General features: G+C 42.9%; 1 protein-coding gene across 4 annotated transcripts; it reads right to left on the minus strand.

Annotated features, from left to right (window-relative positions):
• Positions 1 to 613: 613 nt before the first annotated feature.
• On the minus strand, positions 614 to 20,345 carry TMEM50B (transmembrane protein 50B). 4 transcript variants are annotated; one of them, XR_008730755.1, is made up of 8 exons: positions 15,530 to 15,684; positions 7,906 to 8,081; positions 7,239 to 7,351; positions 6,096 to 6,163; positions 4,949 to 5,041; positions 4,685 to 4,742; positions 2,455 to 2,546; positions 614 to 2,294 (listed from the first exon to the last, which is right to left on the minus strand). XR_008730755.1 is itself a non-coding variant. In XM_005438546.4 (8 exons), the coding sequence occupies exons 3-8, from the start codon at positions 8,002 to 8,004 to the stop codon at positions 2,249 to 2,251; spliced, it is 477 nt and encodes a 158-aa protein (XP_005438603.1). In that variant the 5' UTR covers positions 8,005 to 8,081; positions 17,400 to 17,511; positions 18,646 to 20,345; the 3' UTR covers positions 614 to 2,248. The 4 variants fall into 4 exon arrangements, 3 of the variants coding, with proteins under 3 accessions (XP_005438603.1, XP_055557204.1, XP_027660140.1); XM_005438546.4 differs by lacking the exons at positions 2,455 to 2,546; positions 15,530 to 15,684 and adding exons at positions 17,400 to 17,511; positions 18,646 to 20,345; XM_055701229.1 differs by lacking the exon at positions 2,455 to 2,546.
• Positions 20,346 to 20,459: the final 114 nt, after the last annotated feature.

Below are 20,459 nucleotides of genomic sequence, written 5' to 3' on the forward strand. Positions count from 1 at the left end.
CCTATCCACTCTGGCCTGTGCTGGAACTACCCGTGGTGTAGAAGCAGACCTTGGGCTGTTCTGAATGGAGCCTGCCTGGTTCTTGCACTAAGCCCATTTTCAGCCTCAGCTAGCAGAAAAGACACACAGAATCATAGAATGGTTGGGGTTGGATGGGACCTCTGGAGATCTAGTCCACCTAATGGTACAGCTAGAGGCAGCTGCACAGGATCACATCCCGGTGGGCTTTGAGTATCTCCAGAAGCAATACTTGCATATATACATGTTCAAAGCTGTTTCTTTTCTCCCCTTGGCAGCTTTAGAGAGAGCACTACCATTCCGGTTCTCTAAAACCAGAAGGGATGGCTAAAAAATACTTGGAAGAAAGCAAACTTCTGGTAGAAAATACAGGTAACCTCAGAAAGAAGCTCTTGCCCTGCTCTTAAGAAAACTCTTTTCTTAACCGGGAACTTGAGTTAAAGCACACTGTTAAGAGTCAAACCCTCAGCTTATGCTGTTCACGTGTCAGGTACAAGATACTGTAAATGGTATGAGTTACAGGCCATGCTTGTTTCTCACTTAGTAAAAAAGCCAACAAATGTTCCCAATCTCCTAAGCAAGAAATCAACCAGTCTGAAAACAAAAACCTTGCTTTTACTTAATAGCTGGTGTAAGGCTTGCTGAAAGTCAGTACTACCGGCCTGTTACAGAGAGTACTGCTGTACAATTACCTTGTGAAATTCATTAATTTGAGAACATAAAAGTTTATTGCAGTTTTCTGAAATTACAGCCAAGACAACTTATGTACAAAGCTATGATCAACACCAGTGAATATATTGTAACTCACTGCAGGATGGCAAAATCAGGATAAAGTTAGTCTAGCCAGTAGCACAATTTCAGCTGCAGTATTTGCTTCATATTCTGTCCACTGGAGAGATTCCCACAAGGGAGCAATTAGATGACTAACAGTATATGGTAATCATGCACAGAAGTTACATTCTGCAGTTTAATACTATTTGGTCAGCAATCTTGATACATGGAAAGTTATAAAAGCTTTTAAACACAAAGTAGATTCAAATGCTTTAAAAACCACATAGAACTCCTAAATCAACAGCAAGATGAATATACAAGATCAGTCCAAAGCTATAAAACATCGCTATTCTTCCTTTCTGTATACTCCAGCTAGAAGAAACTGGATTTCAATAATGGAAGCATTCCCATAAAGTGCCCATGAAATTTAGGAGATAAATACATTTTTAACTGGGGCAAATGGCAGTCCTAAAACTGGCAATTATTTCAAGGTAAGTTTGTGAGCAATAAATACATCTACTATATCCCCACTTGAAATGCTCGCCTTTTAAATAGAAAAGATAATAGGTAGCAGGATAACTGCTCATTTGTCCGCAAAAAGCTTCCCCTGAAGAAAATTATGCTAGCATAATTTTAAAGATAGTAGTCTGACTCATTTATTCTTTATATTCCTTAAGTATGACTGGCATCAGTTTGTTGGGTTTTTTAGTCTAGTATCAGTAAATACATTAAATACTAATTGGTATCTATTACGCTCAACAGCATGAAATTAATTCTAAGAACTGTGGTGCTGCCAAATGTAATTTGTGCTAGCAATGAGAAGTCAAGAACGGTTTGATTTGCCATGCAGAACCTGCTTAATATAGGGCCTTGTTAAAAATTCATAACCTTTTACAAAAAATAGCTACTTTGTATTTTTCTGAACAGTTATACAAAATTCTTAAAAGCAGCTCTTACCTCGGCACACAACAGAATCTGCCCTCATTAAATACAGGTTTAGCTGCGTCACTTCCACGCGCTGACTACTCCTTCAGGTTCCACAGGCAGCCCTTGCTGCCAGCCCTTGCAATACTGGCTCTAGCTCACCTAAGCATAAAATTAATAACCCCTTTTACAGGGCACGGGCTTTATCCTGCTTGTTCACTAACAGTTCCACTGAAGTCTCTGACACATGGGAAGGTTTGGAAGATCAGGTCCTGGGAGCTGACGGAAACCCACATGTTAGAAGATATACCTGAAGATTTCAGAAAGAAAGCCCGACATTCCCTTTTTAAGATATATACAGTTGTATGTACATATTCACAAATCCATCCTGTGAAAAGAGGGAGCTTATTACAGAACCTGTAATTTCTCAGTTCATACAGTTTAGAAAGCAAAACAAGAACAAATAAATGTAAATATTTCTACATACATAGTACGACATAGCAACTATGGAATAGACAACACTATACGTGATCTCTCATCCCCATAACTCTTCTGTTCTTCCAAACTTGTAGATCAGAGTACTACAGAGGAAAAAAAAAATTTAACAAATCAGACCATACATAAGATGGAAAAGGTAATTTTAATAGTATACTTATAATCATCTACTACGTACACTGCAAATCAACAGCACTCCAGTAACCTTAACTTTTATACAAGTCATTATCTGGGGTTTGTACTTACATTTCATTTACGATGCAGTGCTAAACCTATGAGATCCAGCTGAAGCAACTGCTCAAAAAGCAACCATTCTCACAGTAAAAGCATCTGCCCTTCTGAAGGAAAAAATTCCAGTATCTAAAAGATTCTAGGACCAATACACAGTTACAGAGCAGCAAGCCTCATCCAGGCATCTGACAATCAGCTGAACATAACTCATCATGCTAGGATGGAATCTAAGCACTTACATTTTTATGAGCAAATCAAAAAGAATATTGATCCTGTGGTGGATAAGTGAGATCCAGATTGCAATTTGATTTCCAAAACTCCTTTTATAAAGTTGGATGCAATTATATATTGTCACAAATTAAAAAAATGTTATGGGAACAAAACCAAGCATGATTTCCTTATTGCTCCCCATGTTTTTTTTTTCTTACAGCCAACAAACAGGCAGTAAAGAAGGACACAGTCATACTAAATCTTAACAGAATGAAAAGGGAGGGAAATGAGAAACACTGACACTGAGAACAATAACAAGCAATAAGTAAAACAAGCTAGTCACCTGGGCGATTAACTAGAGAAAAGAACTACTAATACAGCATGTTAAACTAAGTTAAAAAAACTGGTGGTGTAACAACCAGGGCTGACGCACAAGTCCTGGAGGGGACACATGGTTCAGGGAATACAGACATTAGGGAACACCACCGATGGAAGAGAACCAGATTCAATCAAAACAAAAGTTTTGGATAAGGACATTGCTGATTGACCCAGGTTTGGTCTAAGGAAAGGAGTCTGTGGCAATAGATGGACTTAGCAAACGTTACTGCCTAAAGTGCAAAGCGAGATACAAAAAAAAAAAAAAAAAAAAAAAAAAAAGGCTTTTTTTGTTTTAATAAAAAGGTTGTCATTTCTCTCATAGTGCATACCTAGAAAACAAGTTTTAGAAGACAAAAACCTGAAATAAATCTACATATGCAGTACAATAGAAAACAAGGAAAGACACTTTCAGAAACAGAAAGCAGCTTCGTAAGTTCGACTACTGAAATAAGACTAAAGATTTCAGGCATGGTGAAACTATTCTCAAAAGTCAGCCTTCCTCAGTATCCCATTTCAATCAGGTACAAAAGAGCAGAAGAGATTTAGGAACTGCTATTTTCTGCAAGAACATAACTCCAAACAGGGAAGCACAGTGGAGCCAGTCAATCTAGGTCACTAGCAGAGAATTTGATATGGTCCTAGAAGGAAAATTGCTAGCTCAGTAATTTAAGTGGGGAAGAACTTGCAAAAGAGGAGGTTATGTGAACTTTTTCAGTGACTGATCTGGGAACTTACACTATTTGATGCTTTCATTGTCTTTTATTAATTAAATTTATGGATTGCAGAATGCATTATACATATAAAAAGAGTCATTACAGAACAGGTATGTTCAAAGTGTCATACGATATACTTAATGAAATTAACCTACATAAAAGAAATTGATTTAAGTGTAATATTACAAAATGTACCATCATGCTCTTAGAAAAAATAAATTATCCCTCTTAATAACTGAGAGCTCATCCAGTAGAAACAAATCTAGGTGTATCAATTATCAGATAACTGAGCCATTGGTATGAAACAGTCAGGAAAAGGGCAATAGGATCTCCTGCCTAGTGCTGTTAGGACATATGCCAAAGTATTTGTAATACAGGGATGAAAGCATTATTGTCATTATCCAAAGACATTGACAGTATCTCACCCAGAACACTGTCTATATTCTTGGTCATCCACACTCTAGAGCTGTAAATTCAGTGAGATCAGAAAGAGCTGGACTAACAGGAGCACAAAGGGGACTGAAGAGCCTTTCCTGGGCTGAGAAGGGGCAAATAAAACATTGTTTCTAAGCACTGGAGCAAAGGGAGTAGTAAAAAGTAGCAGAGTGGGGAAAAAAAAAAAAGAAAAGCGTTTTTAAGAAACAGTTTCATCAGTCAAGGCATTGAATATCACCTCAGTTCTCTGGACAATGTCAGTTTACTCAGCGACCTAAGGGGTCCCTTTGACTTACATGCCACCATCCTCAAATAAAGGCTAGGGGGGGTAATAAAGTGTAATACGAAGGGTCCTGCACTGACAGCAGCAAACTCCGTGCTGTGGAAGGTCCAAGCCTGGAGTCAGCCTCCAGCTTTCAGAACTTCTTTTCCAGGAGTATCAATGTGCATGGAAGCAGGTAGGTCATATACCCCCCTTGGAAGGAGGGAAATTTGCTGAGACAACTTACCTGAAAAATATCAATGCATTTTGGAAAAACACTGCTAATCCAGGGTAAACATTAGTGTCTGCAAAGTAAGTAACAAAGGAAATATTAAGTTCTTTTGTATTGGAAGGTGTATTTAAAACACTATTCATACTATCATTCTCTGCCTACAAAACTAGATGGTACAGCTCTGCCAAGAACAGACCACACATTTCCGTTCTACTGGGGTTTCTGCCTTTTGGCTGACAGCAAAAGCACTTTTCTATATGTGAAAATAAATGAACTTACTCTGTGTAACGTACGCTCCAAAAAGAATCCACATTGAAGCAATAAGTGAACCGAACATCAACATAAAGCCAATGAAGAGCCAGATACGAGCACCTGCAGGAAATATTAAAACCTCTGAGAACGATGTAGACTGTTATCCATGAGGACAGATGATCCAAGCTATGACTCTATTATGATACAATATGTTATCTTGCTGAAGGCACAAAGGGAAAGGGTTAAATCCTTGTATCATGGACAAGATAACCCAAATTTGCCTTCTCTAGTAAAGCACATAGTAGCTTGGATTCCCCTTATTTTAGAGAACAGATACAACTACCATAAATTTCCCCTTATCTGTAGGGAATGCTTATAGTATTATTTAACACAACTTGGAGTGGCTAATGATGAGGTACTTTGCCAAAACTATAGTGTTTCTGAGCTAAAGATGGCATTTCAATAGGTTACATAAAGCAAATACTTCCTGTGTTTACTTCAGAAAGATATATTCAGACGGGCAACATCTACCATAGCTACTAGATATTGTCTGCTGAAAAAGGAAGATGACACTCAAAAATAATCAACCTGCTCACTCATGGGAAAGGAATAATACTTCTATGCAAAGATTCTCTCGAGCTGACTTGTGAATGACACACAGAAAAGCCTCATACGCTAGTTCAAAACTCAGTAAATCCTACCAGATTTCCAGCATTCTACAAATCACATGAACACAGATGCTGGCATCTGCATGAGAAACAGTAAAGGAATTATGAATGAAAGCAGAGAGAGGACAGCAGGTCCACAGACACCAAACAGTAGGTGACATACAATGGAAACTGAATGCTTGTGATACCTTCTAAAAGAAGACATTCTTAAGGGATGTCTGCTCCATAGCCTACCACAAGGCAGAAATAAATTTCTGCCAACAGCTATGGGGGATTCGCAGAAGAAAGCTTAGGTATTCAAGATATACAGATGTCGAGTTTTTCTAAGTTCATCTCTTAGACAATACTTATCTCCAAGTGTTAATTTTGTAAAGAAATTACCTTCACAGAAGTTCTCTCCTACTCCTTAACTTACGATTATGATTTGTTTAACTACCACTTGGAAAAAACCACCCAGCACCAAAATAATCATTCATTCAACTCAGCCTGATTTTTAGTTAGTTTACCTGTTCTTCCTAAACATCCGTCACTGTAGCTGTCTCCTCTCACCTGTGCATTTGATACAGCATTTATCCTAGGAACAAAAAAATGTGTATACACTTCAGATTATTAGAAAATAAATTTGAAGTTATAAGTAAACAGCTAGCTTTTTTTAAGATGCAACAAATTCTGGGAAAATTATTTGGCATTCTGTCTAGTAACATGTTATTACATGTCCCTTAATGGAAGGATTTCAACTGGATTTCAAGCAAATCCCATATTTTTTCGTAAGTTTTACTTCAATTTTTACATTAACAGACCTGTAAAACGAAAGAATTGCCCTTTGTAGTGACTGAAATATTCCTGGTCACTTTCTGGCTGTTTAAGTTTTTAAAATATCTAAAGCCACTTCACAGGAATAATAATAGCCATCAACACTGTGCTCTCATGATTATGATACAAGTTGCTTTCCTTCACAATGAACACCCTAAGTATTCAAGTCAGGGACAATGTATTTTCTTAAAAAGAGTTACACTGCTGAGGAAATAAAATCAGAAACTTTCAGACACCAAGTGTCAAGAAGGTTTTATGTATTTAAATGCATCCTTTTTTCTCACCAATGTTGTACAATTCAATAAAAAATATTACTTCTTCAAGCCTGCCATATTTACATCTTTGTAACAATAGCTAGAATACTACCACCTCTCTTATTTGAAGAGGTCTTGGGCCAGAGACAGCTGTAAAAATTATTTTAAAAGCAGGGAAAATGTTTTATATTGAGGTAAGTAACTGGGCAACATTACATTAATTTTCATCTAGGAATCTAACTACTTATTATAGAAAGCCACTTGCATAAAAGAGGGTCTGCTTTATGTTCAGCCAAAGTACATAGGAAAAGCAATTTACCCTAAACAGATGGGGGGGGGGGGGGGGGGGGGGCAGGAAGCAGAACAACGAATCAATGAATGAACAGACCACAATCAGAAACAAAGGTCACAGGTAAAAGGTAAAAAGGGCTTTCATTGCCATGCAAAAAAGTACAAGAAGATTATTTATAAGTAATTTATAACAAAGTTATTCAAAGTTTTATCATATATCATATTGTCTAGTAAAAACTGTGTTTAACAGCTCATGTTTGTTTTATAAGAACTCCCTTTGTATACACTTACATGAAAAAAGCTAGTGTTGAAAACACCCCACAGGTATGGAACGCATGGTTCATTTGTTCTGGCTTAGGGTAAACTACTGCAGCATCTATCATTATCCACCAACCTGTGAAAAACTAGAAATAAAATAGACCATTATTATGAGGCTGGAAGGGTACAGAGACAAAAAGTGGCAAATGTTCATGCAAACCATTTGTTTAATTGTCTTTTAACAATTACAAACTATTCTAGAAAGTCATTAGCTTTAAGTCAGACTCTAAATCTGTTTGATATGCAAGCTCTGCATAAACCTTAACAATGTTTTCAGAGGAGCACTTGAAAATCAGTCACATTTTCTATTCAAATTAAGTATCAATGTATGGTTAAATTCTCTGTACAGCTTTAAGAACAAGAATCCAGGGTCTAAACACATGAGATTCATCCACTAGGAAAATCAATCTTTTATAAAGAAGAGATAGCAGAAATGGTACGTCATTATCAGAGAAAATGCAAAGTTATGTGACTCTTAAAAGAGCTGTCTAATAATTACACTTTACAAAATTTTTTTAAGAAATATACTGGATTGAACTGCAGTTAGGAGTGAAACTTCACAAAATCTGAAACAAAAATGTAACTGTGGTACTTCCAAATTTTTCAACACACTCATGATTTACCTTGTCTTAAAACTTACCAATACACCTGCAACGATTGAAGCGATGGCATTTCTTCTTTCACTCCAGTCAATACACTCACATTCTGGCCACCTGAAGTTGTCTAGGAATCCTGCCATTTCCTCAGAGATTAGACTGCTCTTCTGGTTTTGTACTTGCACATTAATTTTCCCATTAACAACTGTGCCCTAAATACCTGAAACACAGCCAAAGTTGCACTTAATACACAGTAGCAAAATCTTGAGATGCTTGACAACTCTCATGAGGAATTTTTACCATGTGGGGTTGTGGGTTTTTTTTTACAGAATGAAGTATTCCATTTACTCTATGGATTCTATATTGAGCTATATTTTAAAAAACAACCAACCTTGCAAACAGAATTACAAAATAAAATCATCACACAAGTCAAAAACCTATGTATTACATATAAATCATCATATCTGAGACAAAAGAAATTAAATAGAATATATTGTTTGTTCAACTGTATGAAACACAAAAATAAAAGCAAGCAAAAACCAGGAGCAAAATAAGTTTCATCTTCAAACCGTAATGCTCTCTCTGGCATTAGCAGTTAGAAAAAGTAAGATACATACAACGGGGCTTCATATACAGACCAGAACTTGGGTCTTTCAGTCAGGCCATGGAATCTTGCATAAGATACCTGTATTTCCAGTCTCCAAATAAGATCGATAAAATAGTGCCTTTCTAACACAGGGGAAAAGGGATCAGCTCAGTGAATCAACTAATGACAAGGGTAAAGAATGTCCTGCTTCACAAAGAGAGGATCACACAGAACTTTAAATACATGAAGGGGAACGCAAGGTTAATTAGTATTACAAAGTGACTACTGAAACAACACAGTTCTCCATCAGTTTGGTGAGCGAGTAGCTACAAAGGGTTCTGCACTACACTACATCTATTCTCACACTGTAAGAGGATTAGCACATATAGTCTGAGCGTCAGAAGTTAGAACGTTTACTCGTCTTCTGTCCAGCAGTGACTCACAGCCATCCTTAATGCTGCTCTGTCCTGTTTCAGTATTGTCAGCTTCCGTATTTTCCCAACCTGCCATAAATAATTTCCAGATATTTGCTAAAGGCTAACAACAGCCAAATGTCCTTTACAATTGTATTACAGAACAGGATGATGCAGAACATTTTTCTGGTTAATAACAGTAATTAGCAGTCTACGCTAAGAAGTTAAATGATAATAAATAAATAATAAATAGAGTTTGCCTACACTACAAACACAGGCCATCTCCTATGAATAAGATAAGAAAGTTTGCCCTCCTGAATCTAGTTCCAGAAATCCATCCCTATTTATGATACCTTAAAGCATTAAAATCAATGCCTCAATTCCAAAAGTATTTTACTTTTTTATAGTATCTGGGCCCAACCATATAGTTATTTTCCTAGATTATACTTCTACCTAGCAATTTCCAGATCCCTATTTTTTCTGCAACCTTCGCACAAAACTGCTGTGCAGAACTGTCTCAGATTTACAACTGCTCCAACAGCCCTTCCTTCTTTTCCACTTTTAAAATGGTTCCATCTGTACTTTTATCTGTTCCTCTTCAAACCGTGAATGTGTCTCTTCCTCATCCTGCAGCAATGCCCCCCTTCCCGTCCCAGCTCCTTGCCCACCCGCACTGGAACACAGCTCGTGGTTCCCACTGCTGCAGCTACTACAGGCTAGAGGGTTCTCACCCTGTGGGGCGGCTGGCCGCAGGTAGGAGTAAGCTAACACACTGCACTACTCCTCCTCCCCACTGAACACGATGGTGGTTACGTCAAATCTACAAAAGTTATGACTTTGCCTGCAAATACAGTTTCAGTCATTTTTTGAATGACTGAAGGCGTGTTTCTTCATAGCTATATTTTCCTTCAGATCTTTTTCCCCATAACGGACCATCTAAATAATATTAACATCTCTAAATAAAATCGCCTCCTTCAAACTTAAAAGTACAACTGCAATTCAGAGAGGAGGTCAAGCAAAGCCACAGGAAAAAAGTTATTTCAAATATGGCAACAACAACAATAGAAATTATTTTTCACCCTCTACTTGGATGCCATCCAGAGGTGCCTCAACAGGCTGGAGAAATGTGCCCACAGGAACCTCATGAAGTTCAGCAAGGGGAAGTGCCAGCTCTCGCACCCAGGAACAACCCCACCCACCAGAATGTGCTGGGGCCACCCAGCTGGAAAGCGCTTGGCAGAAAAGGACCTGGGGGTCCTGGTGGACACCAAGTTGAGTGTGAGCCAGCAATGTGCCCTCGTAGCAAAGAGGGTGAACGGTAGCCTGGGCTGCATCAGGAGTGCTGCCAGCAGGTTGAAGGAGGCGATTCTTCCCCTTTACTCAGTGCTCCTGTGGCCAGGCCTGCAGTAGTGTGTCCAGTTCTGGGCTCCCCAGTAAAGAGAGGCATGGACACACTGCAGAGAGCCCAGTGAAGGGCCACAAAGATGGTGGACTGTAGCATCCATCCTGTGAGGAAGGACCGCGAGAGCTGGGGCTGTTTAGCCTGGAGAAGAGAAGGCTCAGGGGAATCTTATCAATGGATATAAACACCTGGAGGGAGGGTGCAAAGAGGATGCAGCCTGGCTCTTATCAGTGGTGCCCAGTCGGACCTGAGGCAATGGGCCCAAAGCGAAACACCGGAGGCTGGTTCCTTCTGAACATCAGGAAACATTTTTCTACAGTGGGGCTGTCCAGGGGGGCTGTGAAGCCTCCATCCCTGGAGATACTCAAAAGCCATCTGGACATGGCCCTGCTCAACTGGCTGTGGGTGGCCCTGCCTGAGCAGGGGGGAGTGGACCAGGTGCCCTCCAAAGGTGCCTTCCAACCTCAACCAGTCTGTGAAAATTAAGAAACAGCCTGTTAAATCCTTGGATGACTTAATGAAAGAAATCTTCTTACTTCTACAAAATTGCTCTAGTTCAAAAGGCTGAAACAAAATGAAAAAAATCATTCCCTTCTATGGCTTAAAGGGTATATATAGTTTGTTTTGTCAGCTAGTATAATTAAACCAACTTCCAATACAATGCTGACTAGCGCTTATTCCAGCAAAACTCTTTCAACTTCACAAAGTCAGTAATGATAAACATTATGGATGCCATACACTGCACAAAACCCTGTCTTAATAATTAAGTGTTTTTTAAACATTAGGTGACAAACCAGAGGCATTTCACTTACAACAGAAACTTGAGACAAAGCCTCTCCCAATACTTTACTGGATATCAAATGGAGTTTTCACAGCTGCATTAGTGACAAATGAGTGAAGCTAGGGAGACCGGAAGGCTGATTTTTACTTTTTTTTTTAATACCTTCTAAGATACAGAGCAGCCTTCTGCCAAAGCATATTATTTTACCAGAAATTGTATTTTTGGTGCTTAATACAGGCTCACAAACCTGCACTTTGTTTTCACCTTATCTTTGTGTTCAGAAGAGAAGCACCCATAATGAATATGTGAATAGGTGGCAGTCTTTCTACAGCAAGAACCAGTGACTGACAACACAATTCTCCTGTTTCACTGGAATAAATGACAAACATGAAGAAACAAGGTGCAGAGAATTTGCAGCAGAACACAGACAAGAAGGCTAGAATTATTTCTACATGTGCCTAATGGCAGAAACTAGCTTCGATTTCACAAAGAAAGCTTGGTGATAGAGCTGACATGCAAAAACACAATCAGCAGTAAAAGGAAACGGAGGTGCTGATGTGGCTGCCCTTTTCTAAGACAATCTAAACATTAATCAATGCCATTCAGAATTCTGGAAAGGAGTCTTTCTTAGAGGTATTTCAAGAGAGCCCCACTTAACACTAGAAATAATTAAAGATATCTCTCACCACTGGCATAGCTCCATGTGTACAGGACACATGACTAAAAAGCAGTGATACACCGTTTCTCCCAGCATTACTGAACGTGCCTATGTTCTGTGACCAACATGCAGATACTCCTCTTTCTATGAGAGGACAATGCCAACTGTGATCAAACACACACCTGATCGAGGGCTCCCACACGTAGAGGGCACGACAAATAAGGGCCATGCGGTTTCCAAAAAAAAAAAGGATGACAAGAAGCAGACTGCAGGATGCCGGAACAATTCATCCAGCCTGAAGTTCAACCAACTACTTTCCCGTGCTCTCATTTAAAAAGTAGGCACAGTGCCCATCAGACTTACTGGAAGGATGTACAGAGCCAACCCAAACGCAACAGGTTGGCCATCCTCTCACAAGCTGCTAAATAAACAGTTAGCTACTATACAGTATTGGTATTAATATGCTAGAGGGAAGGGCTGCCATCCAGAGGGACCTTGACAAGCTTGAGGTGTGGGCGCATGCAAACAACATGAAGTTCAACAAAAGTACAAGGTCCTGCACCTGGCTTGGGACAAACCTCAATATCAATACAGACTTTGGGACAAATGGAACGAGAGCAGCCCTGTGGAAAAAAGGATGCGAGCCTGCAATTCACACTTGCAGTCCAGAAAGCCAACTGTGTCCCGGGCTGCATAAAAAGAAGCAAGTCAAGGGAGGTGATTCTCCTGCTCTGCTCTTGCTAGACCCCCCCTGAAGTGCTGCATCCAGCTCTGGGGTCCCCAGCACAAGACAGACACGGACCTGTTAGAGTGGGTCCAAAGAAGGGCCACAAAAATGGGGGCCTCCCATTTGGGAAGGCTGGAACACCTCTCCTATGAAGACGGGCTGAGAGAGTTGGGGTTGTTCAGCCCGGAGAAGTTCTAGGGAGACCTTTATTGTGGCCTTTCACTATATAAAAGGGGCTATCCTGGGTTCAGCTGGGATTGTTACGTTTTTTTTACGGCTGATACAATGCTGGGTTTTGGATTTAGTATGAGAATAATGTTGATAACATGCTGATGTTTTAGTTGTTGCTAGGTAATGTTTATATTAAGTCAGGGACTTTTCTAAAAGCCTGCCAGAAAGGTGGCTAGAGGGGCACAAGAAGCTGGGAGGGAGCAGAGCCAGGACAGCTGACTCGAACTAGCCAAAGGACTACTCCACACCGCAGAACATCACACTCAGTGTATAAACTGGGGGGAGCTGGCCAGGGCCTGCCGACCGCTGCTGTGGGACTGGCTGGGCATCCGGCAGTGGGTGGTAAGCAACTGTATTGAGCATCACTTGGGTTTTTTCCCTTTTGGATTTTATTTCTCACTCTCTTTCTTTTCATTACAACTGTTATTTTTATATTTTAATTATTAAATTGTTCTTATCTTAACCCACAGGTTTTACCTTTTTCCCAACTCCCCTCCTCATCCTTTGGGGGAGGGGTTGGTACTTAGTTGCAGGCTGGGGTTAAGCCACAACAGGGGCTTACAAGAAAGTTCGAGAAACACTTTTTACCAGGGCATGTAGTGCCAGGACAAGAGACAACAGTTTCAAACTGAAATGGGTAGGTTTAGATTGGGTGTGAGGAACACATTTTTTACAAGGGTGGCAAGACACTGGCACAGGTTGCCCAGAGGAGCTGTGGATGCCCCATCCCTGGAGGTGTCCAAGGCCGGGCTGGATGGGGCTTGGAGCAGCCTGGTCTGGTGGCAGGTGTCCCTGCCCACGGCAGGGGGCTTGGACTAGATAATCTCTGAACATCCCTTCCAACCCAAATCATTCTGTGACTCTATGATAACATTCCATATATATGCAGTTCTCAACACGCCTAGCAAAGGAGGAAGAAAATAATAAGCTGTATTTCAACTGTGAAAGACCAGTGACATTGTGAATCTGAGTATCCACCGAGATCACAAGAGCTGGGCTAAAGTTTACCCTGGTATGGACACCTACCTAGGTTTTAGCCCAATTGTATCCTATTAGCCAGAAGATTCTGATGCTTTCAGCTGGACTTTCTTACCTGAGTAAATGTACAACACTCACTCTCTTGGTTTAAACTTTTACATCCACATACTTCACAGCAAGGAAACAGGTAAAACTCCTTGCATTAGCTGTCCTTCAACGCCCTTCCTACAATCTATCTCCTCCCCTTTTCCAAGGGCAGACAGGTTCTCCCACTGTTCTCAGGAAACATTTATCACTCACGTCCAATAAACAGAAACACAAGAACGCTTGCAAGAACAAACCGGAGGCTGGAGACAGTTACACTTACTGTAAAAATAATACTTGGTAGGCGCTAGCACTCAGGTTAAAACAACTAGGATATTATTCAGACAGGTGAAATGAAACCCCAAGAATCGATCAAAATTTTCATCAGAAAATCAGTTTCTCCCTCCCCAAATGAATTGATTTCACTTGAACAAAATATTAAGAGCAGTTACAAAAAAATACAAAAAGAATCCGCCAAAAGGAATCTGTCTTAAGCTGTGCTAGGGCCCTAGAATACCATCAGGTTAGCAAAGAATGGAACCTCCTCTTTTCAAAGAAGAAAGTAAAAGATAGACACGAAGAGGAGAAATTTAAAGTCAAGAAGAAAACCCTATTTTCCTCAAACAAGACAACAACTTCCACAAGCAACTGATCAGAATATGCTTGAAGTCACATACTTTCCCCATATGCGTATACTATGAAAAGACACTCGGCACGCTCACTGTAAGTGGCTTACCTGAACATTTCTACTAAGCCCACTGGATTTTTTAAAGGGGGATCTTCAGACACTCACTCATTTCAGTAATTACATGCAGTTTCACTTTCAGTTTCCCCCACACCACAGCACTATGATGTATCTGTAGTCTAGTTCAAGTATTACAGAAAGACAGAAGGAAAGAAAGGAACTTTTCAAATGAGCTTATACAAAAACAAGGCTGCGTGGCAAAATTACTCAAGAGGTAACCACTTCGCACAGATCAGCCCCAGAGCAGCGTGACTGCCGCCTGCAGCAGGTATTCTGTGAGTGCGACTGAAGTTTGAGGACTTGAGAGAGGAATAAACCGACTCGGTCCTGCAGTTACCCACAGGCCCGCCCGCGCCCCTCACCGCGCTGCGTGCACCGGTGCCGCGCGCACGGGCTCAGGCCGTGACGGGGCACTATGAGGCAGCACCCCAGAGCCGCAGCCCCGACAGCGACTGTTCTACCGAGGGCAGCATCGCTTGGGAAAAAATAAGTTAATGTTTTTGTTGTTGCTTTTAACTTCCCCCGCGGACCGCCAGCTCCCCGCGCGGTCCCACCGCTCCCGGGTGCGCGGCCGATGGCAGCGGCCCTGCAGAGGGGAGGGACGGGCCCTGCCGCCCCCCGGAGAGGCCCTGACCGCCCGCGGCGGGGCGGCGCTACGGCTCTAGCTCACGGCTCCGGCGGAGGGGCAGGGGGCGGCCGCCCCCGCCCCGAGCCCGCGGCACGCAGACCCCTTCGCTGCCCGCGACCGGCACCGAGCGCTGCGCAGGGGCGCCGGGCCGGACCGACGGCGCCGCCCCGGGCTGGGGCGCAGGCGGAGGGAAGGGCCGCCTCTCCTCGCGGCGGGGCGGGCGGCGGCGGGTCCCGCGCTCCGGGCGAGGCGGCACCGGGACGCGCGAGGGCCCCTGGCCGGGGCAGGCTGGCGGGCGCGCGCCGCCGCAGGCTCGGACAGGGGCGTCCCGCGGGCCCTCCCGCCCGCCGCCGCGGCCGCCCCCGGCTCCGGCGCGCGCAGCCCCCCCGCCCCTCGCCCCCAGCGACGCGGCAGGAACGCGGCGCCCGCACGTACCCCCCGTCCAGGGCGAGAGCCTTCCGCCGGCGGCGCGCGGGCGTGGGAGGGGGGCTGAGAGACCCGCGAGCGACGCGGCCGCCCGCCAATCGGCAGCGAGGGCCGCGCGTCACCGGAGGCTGGGTGAGGACGGGGCGCCGCGGTTGGCCGACGCGGCGGGGCACGTCAGACACCGGAGCGGAGACGGGAGGCGGGGTCGGCGCAAGACCCGCCCCCCGCCCGGGGAGCGCCCCGCCCAGCCCGCGGGTGCGGGTGCCACCCCCCGGAGCGCCGCGGGCCGTCTCACGGTGCGGCACGGCGCGCTAACCTTGCCGCTGCTCATCCGTATGGGAGCGTACGCACTTCGCCGCCGGACGTTGTTAGGCCTTAGCCCCGTGCCTGCCGTGATAAACCCAAACAATAACGTTAACGGACCCCGCGTCCCTCCCGCAGCCCCCGGGAAGAAGCGGCTCCATCGCCGCTTTCCGCCTTCCCGAGCCGCCTCCCGCCCGGCGCCGGCAGCAGCGGCCCCGCCGCCGTTCCCCGGAGCCCGCAAGCGAGCAGGACCCGGGGCCGAGCCCGTGGGGAGCCCTGACCGGCGCTGCTCACCCCGGATCTCTCCGCACCCGCCGCGGCCGGGGAGAGCCGAGGGGCTATCTACCCGTTTCAGCCGCCCGACGGCCGTGAGCTGACGTCTGCCGGCACCGCGGCGCTGAACGTGCCCGAGCCGTGCTAACCCACCCCAGGCTTTAGACTCTGGGTAAATTCCCTTCACGCTTCCCACAGACGGGATCGGTTCTTTTTGCCTGGCTTTCCGGCCCATTGCTTTCCAAAGCATTGGAAAGGCCACACCAGCACCAGAGGTGCCTTAAGAAAGATCTTGTAAAGCACACACAGCTGCCCATTATAAAAGATTCGATGTCAAGATACCAAGGGAAAATGCTGCAACTGAATTAATTTAAGTATTGAAGTTAGGAAAGTGATTAGTCTTGAAAATTCACGCTGTGGTAAGATAAAAAAGTACAGAATCAATCTGAAAAGTGTGAAGTAGAAATTAAAGAGTACGACAAGGATAAACAAAAGAAAAAAAGAGGAAGGCATTTTAAGGATATTGCTCACGAGCAAGGAAGAGCAATATGGGGCACTACGAAGAGGAGCCCGGGGAGCAAGGCCTACTGATGCTACCAAATGGCAACAATATTAAGTTTCTTGTGAAAAGGCAGTTAAGCTGTCACCCCATGAAATCCCACTAAAAGGTAAAAGCTGTACTCAAAGCCTCTCCTCCTTTTTGCCTTCAGTTACATGTGCTCACTGTGTTCCACCAGCGCTGGAGCTAAGCCACAGTCTTCCTTCGAAGCAGCTCATCCTTTCTCACTTTATCCAGCCCAGAGAAGAGGCTCTCTCCTGCACACAGCATCAATGGGAACAGTTGTTTCTTACTCATGATGCTCAGAACCATACCATGAAGAAAAAACTTTGTAACAAAACTCTTGCCTTGCTGTTCACTGAGAAGGATCACAGCCATTTTTTTCTTTTTCTTTTTTTTTTTTTTTTTTTTTTTTGTTATTCACACATGCCTACTCTCCAGCCTCTATACCTGTTAAAGTATGTGCCACCATCTTCTCACTCTCATCTGGAAGCATTACGTGCAGTTTACTTTCCCCCTAATCTCTTCTCCTTTCCAGGTCCTTCCTATCACCCCTCCCACCCCCAGTGCATGCACACACACGTTTCTGTTTTCCCAACAGCTGATCTCAGCTGTGGAAAGGTAAACTGTGTGATTGCCACATCCAGGGAAACACAACTGGTAGGGAAATAACTGCAAGGGAGACACCACACATCCCCTTCTCCCTCATGAAGGGAGTTTCTCCCACTAAGAACAAAGATTTACCGTTTGTCTTTGTCTCTTACAGCATGCCCTGCTCTTGCTTCTCGTGACTTTTATTTCTTCTCCTCAGAGCCTTCTCTGAAACTCTAGGTGCATCCTGAGAGGCATTCTTGCTCTGAAACAGAAGGATATTCAGCAGGCCTCAACACTTACAGCATACATCGAAACTCTTGAGTTTATAGGACAGCCTGAGACATTATTTCAGACAGCCTACAGCTATAGGTCTTTTCCTTTAATTGGAAAGCACTAACATGTATAATTGTAGAGCTTGCTAATAGTGCTTGAAAGAGCCATCAGATTGTTGGGCAAGAAACAGATTCCTCACCCTGAGAAAACCTGATACCTCACTTAATATATCCTAATAATGCATATAAATAATATTTTGCCTTTGTATTCAGATGTCATCTAGATAAGCTGTATGGTAATTAGACAAACACATAGGGAGTTCTGGGAATAAGCAACATGTATTTGTATCTGGAATCAGCAGTGATTTTATCCTTTTGAGGTCAGTAATAAGATAACAGTTATAAAATTCAAATTAACAGTCTAGTGTCAGACAGAAAAATGACTTCTGAAGGTCATTCTCTCCTGGGTTTTTCCAATTTGTATGCAAGAACTTGGTATTACTTTTTCTAGGACTAATGACTAAATTCTGCTCTTAAGATTTTGTGAGCTCAGTGCAACAAAAAAAATAGACCAGCACTGCAAAAATATACTCCTCCACACACCTGGGGAAAATAAAAATTTAGATAATTTTTTTCATCATCATTGCCGTAAGTGCTGAAGTAGATTTTTGTGCCTGGCAATTTTTCATGACAACAATGTAAGGCTGACTTAAAGTGCTGAGAGTCAGGTCACATCTGCTCTATTTAAAACCAAGTCGTTTTAAAAGGAACATAAAATTCACTCAGTATGTTGACTCATCCATTATGGCAATTTAAATATTTAAACTGCTGATACTTATCTTCATTGTGAGCCAAAGTGGGTGCCATTAAAGCTGGACTTACTGCAATCTGGTTTCTACTTACTCTTGTACAATGAATTCAGTTTGCAATTAGCTCTTTTTAAATCTGTCACTGGATTAGTTTAAACAGCAATTCAGATCCAATTCCTATAGATCATAATGAGAATCAAAATCTGATCTTCTGTGTCAAAACACTTCCATAAAAGTATGTTGAATTTACAGTTTCCGTTAAGAGCAAGAATGCATAGGTAAGTTATTGAAATGAACAAACATTCATACACATACCTGCTAAAATGAGTGAGGAGCTCATGAAGTCAAAGATTTCTGTTATCCCCTGGTCTAACACCACCATCTCAATGAGTCGTATCTGTACCACAAAGGAGAGAAGGAAAGGACAGCAATCTGAACTCTTACCAAGCCCCCAGAAACAGAGGGCTGCCGTGTAACCTGATTGCTCTCTCCCAGCATTTAGAATGAGGCTACTGATACGGCAGATCAAGGCCACATGCACATTTTGTTCCCACTTGACCACTGTGTAACACTTCTCTCCTAATACGCAAGACAGACATTATTTCTCACCATCTTTGCAAACTTGGGAGAGCCACTGAAGAGTACATTAATTACTGGCTGGCACAACCGATGCACGCTCCTAGTGTACCCCTGCCTCCCAACAGAATCTCAGCGGAAAGGAACGAATAGCCACGATCTAACCCTTTCAGCTAGCGCCAGGGCACAGCACAGCACAAGCTTCCCAGTGGCATGACCTGGGGGCAACAGATCCATCGTCACATAATGCCCTTCTTCTTACTTCTGCCACCTTCATTCTTACAAAAAGGTATGTTAAAGGAAGCCGAGATTAGCCCTATGTCCTAAAACACGAAAAAAATCTTGCCATTATTATTTATTTGCTGTAACATAAAGGTTTGAAAGACCTATAGTGTTTACCAACAAATAAACTATATTCAGTTATATTACTAGATTATATAATACCCTCTGACAAATGATGGTTCAATTAATTCATTCTACCAACAAATATAAATAATGTTCTGCCTGCATGTTAAGGACTCATCTAGATGAGCAAGAGCACAAAGACCAAGAGGAGCACATGCAGCATTATCCACCCAAAAGCGAACACATTAAGCCAGACTGCCAGCACTGGGGCATCTGCCAAAGGATGGTTGTGATCATCATCATCATCATCATCTAGCTTTCATTTCTGAAACTCTGAGAGTGTAAATTCCCCCTCCGTTGCATACCAGAGCCTGTGGTTAGACTGGCAGGGCACAGCACAACTCCTGCATGGGTGGAGACAGTGACAGGCTGAGTCACAGAGGCATGAGTGAGGAAGGGGCCCACACAGATACTGATATATCCAGTGACACCTTTTCAAAGGCAGAGTCTTCCAGGAAAACCAGATGGTGTGGGGAGCAGAGAGGTTACTAAAGATAAATAAATCTTTGGCATCATGGAGATTTTCCCACCCTCCAAGCCACTGCCCAGAAACTTTAATAGTACAGCAATATTTCACAGTAGGTGCTTTGATGCCAGTATCCTAAAATACTTAAATGGTGCGATTACTTTTGAAAATGAATATTCCCTTCTCTTGACTCCAACTAGAGTAGGGTACAGTTTTGGCCACTCTTACTTATTTGCTCAGATGCTTTCTGAAACCTCCCTCAGTGTCAAAAGCCAGGTCCAAAAATGGACTTCTGCAGGATGCACAGTCCAAGCCCAGACATCCAGAACCCTCCCTTCATTCCCATTTAATTTAACCTTGAAGAGACGAATGTACTTTAAAAAAAATGCATGAAACCTGCCAACAATTTATGAACTAGCTGTAAGCATTTAAATAAGAAAGGATAAAGGTCGAACAGGGCACAGCAAGACTTTTTCCTCCATTTTGTCCTTAATGTTTTTGTTATGCCTCAGTTTCACCTTTTGAAACTGTGAGAGTGATTATGCGAAAGTGAAGCATTACTTTTGATTTAAGCAGAAGTAAAATGAGATGCAAGAGGATAACCAATTTGTTGCTGTTGTGGTTTAACCCCAGCCAGCGACTGAGCCCCACACAGCTGCTCACACTCCCTCCACAATGGGAT

This window comes from Falco cherrug, chromosome 2 (assembly GCF_023634085.1).
Source record: "Falco cherrug isolate bFalChe1 chromosome 2, bFalChe1.pri, whole genome shotgun sequence".
NCBI lineage: Eukaryota > Metazoa > Chordata > Aves > Falconiformes > Falconidae > Falco > Falco cherrug.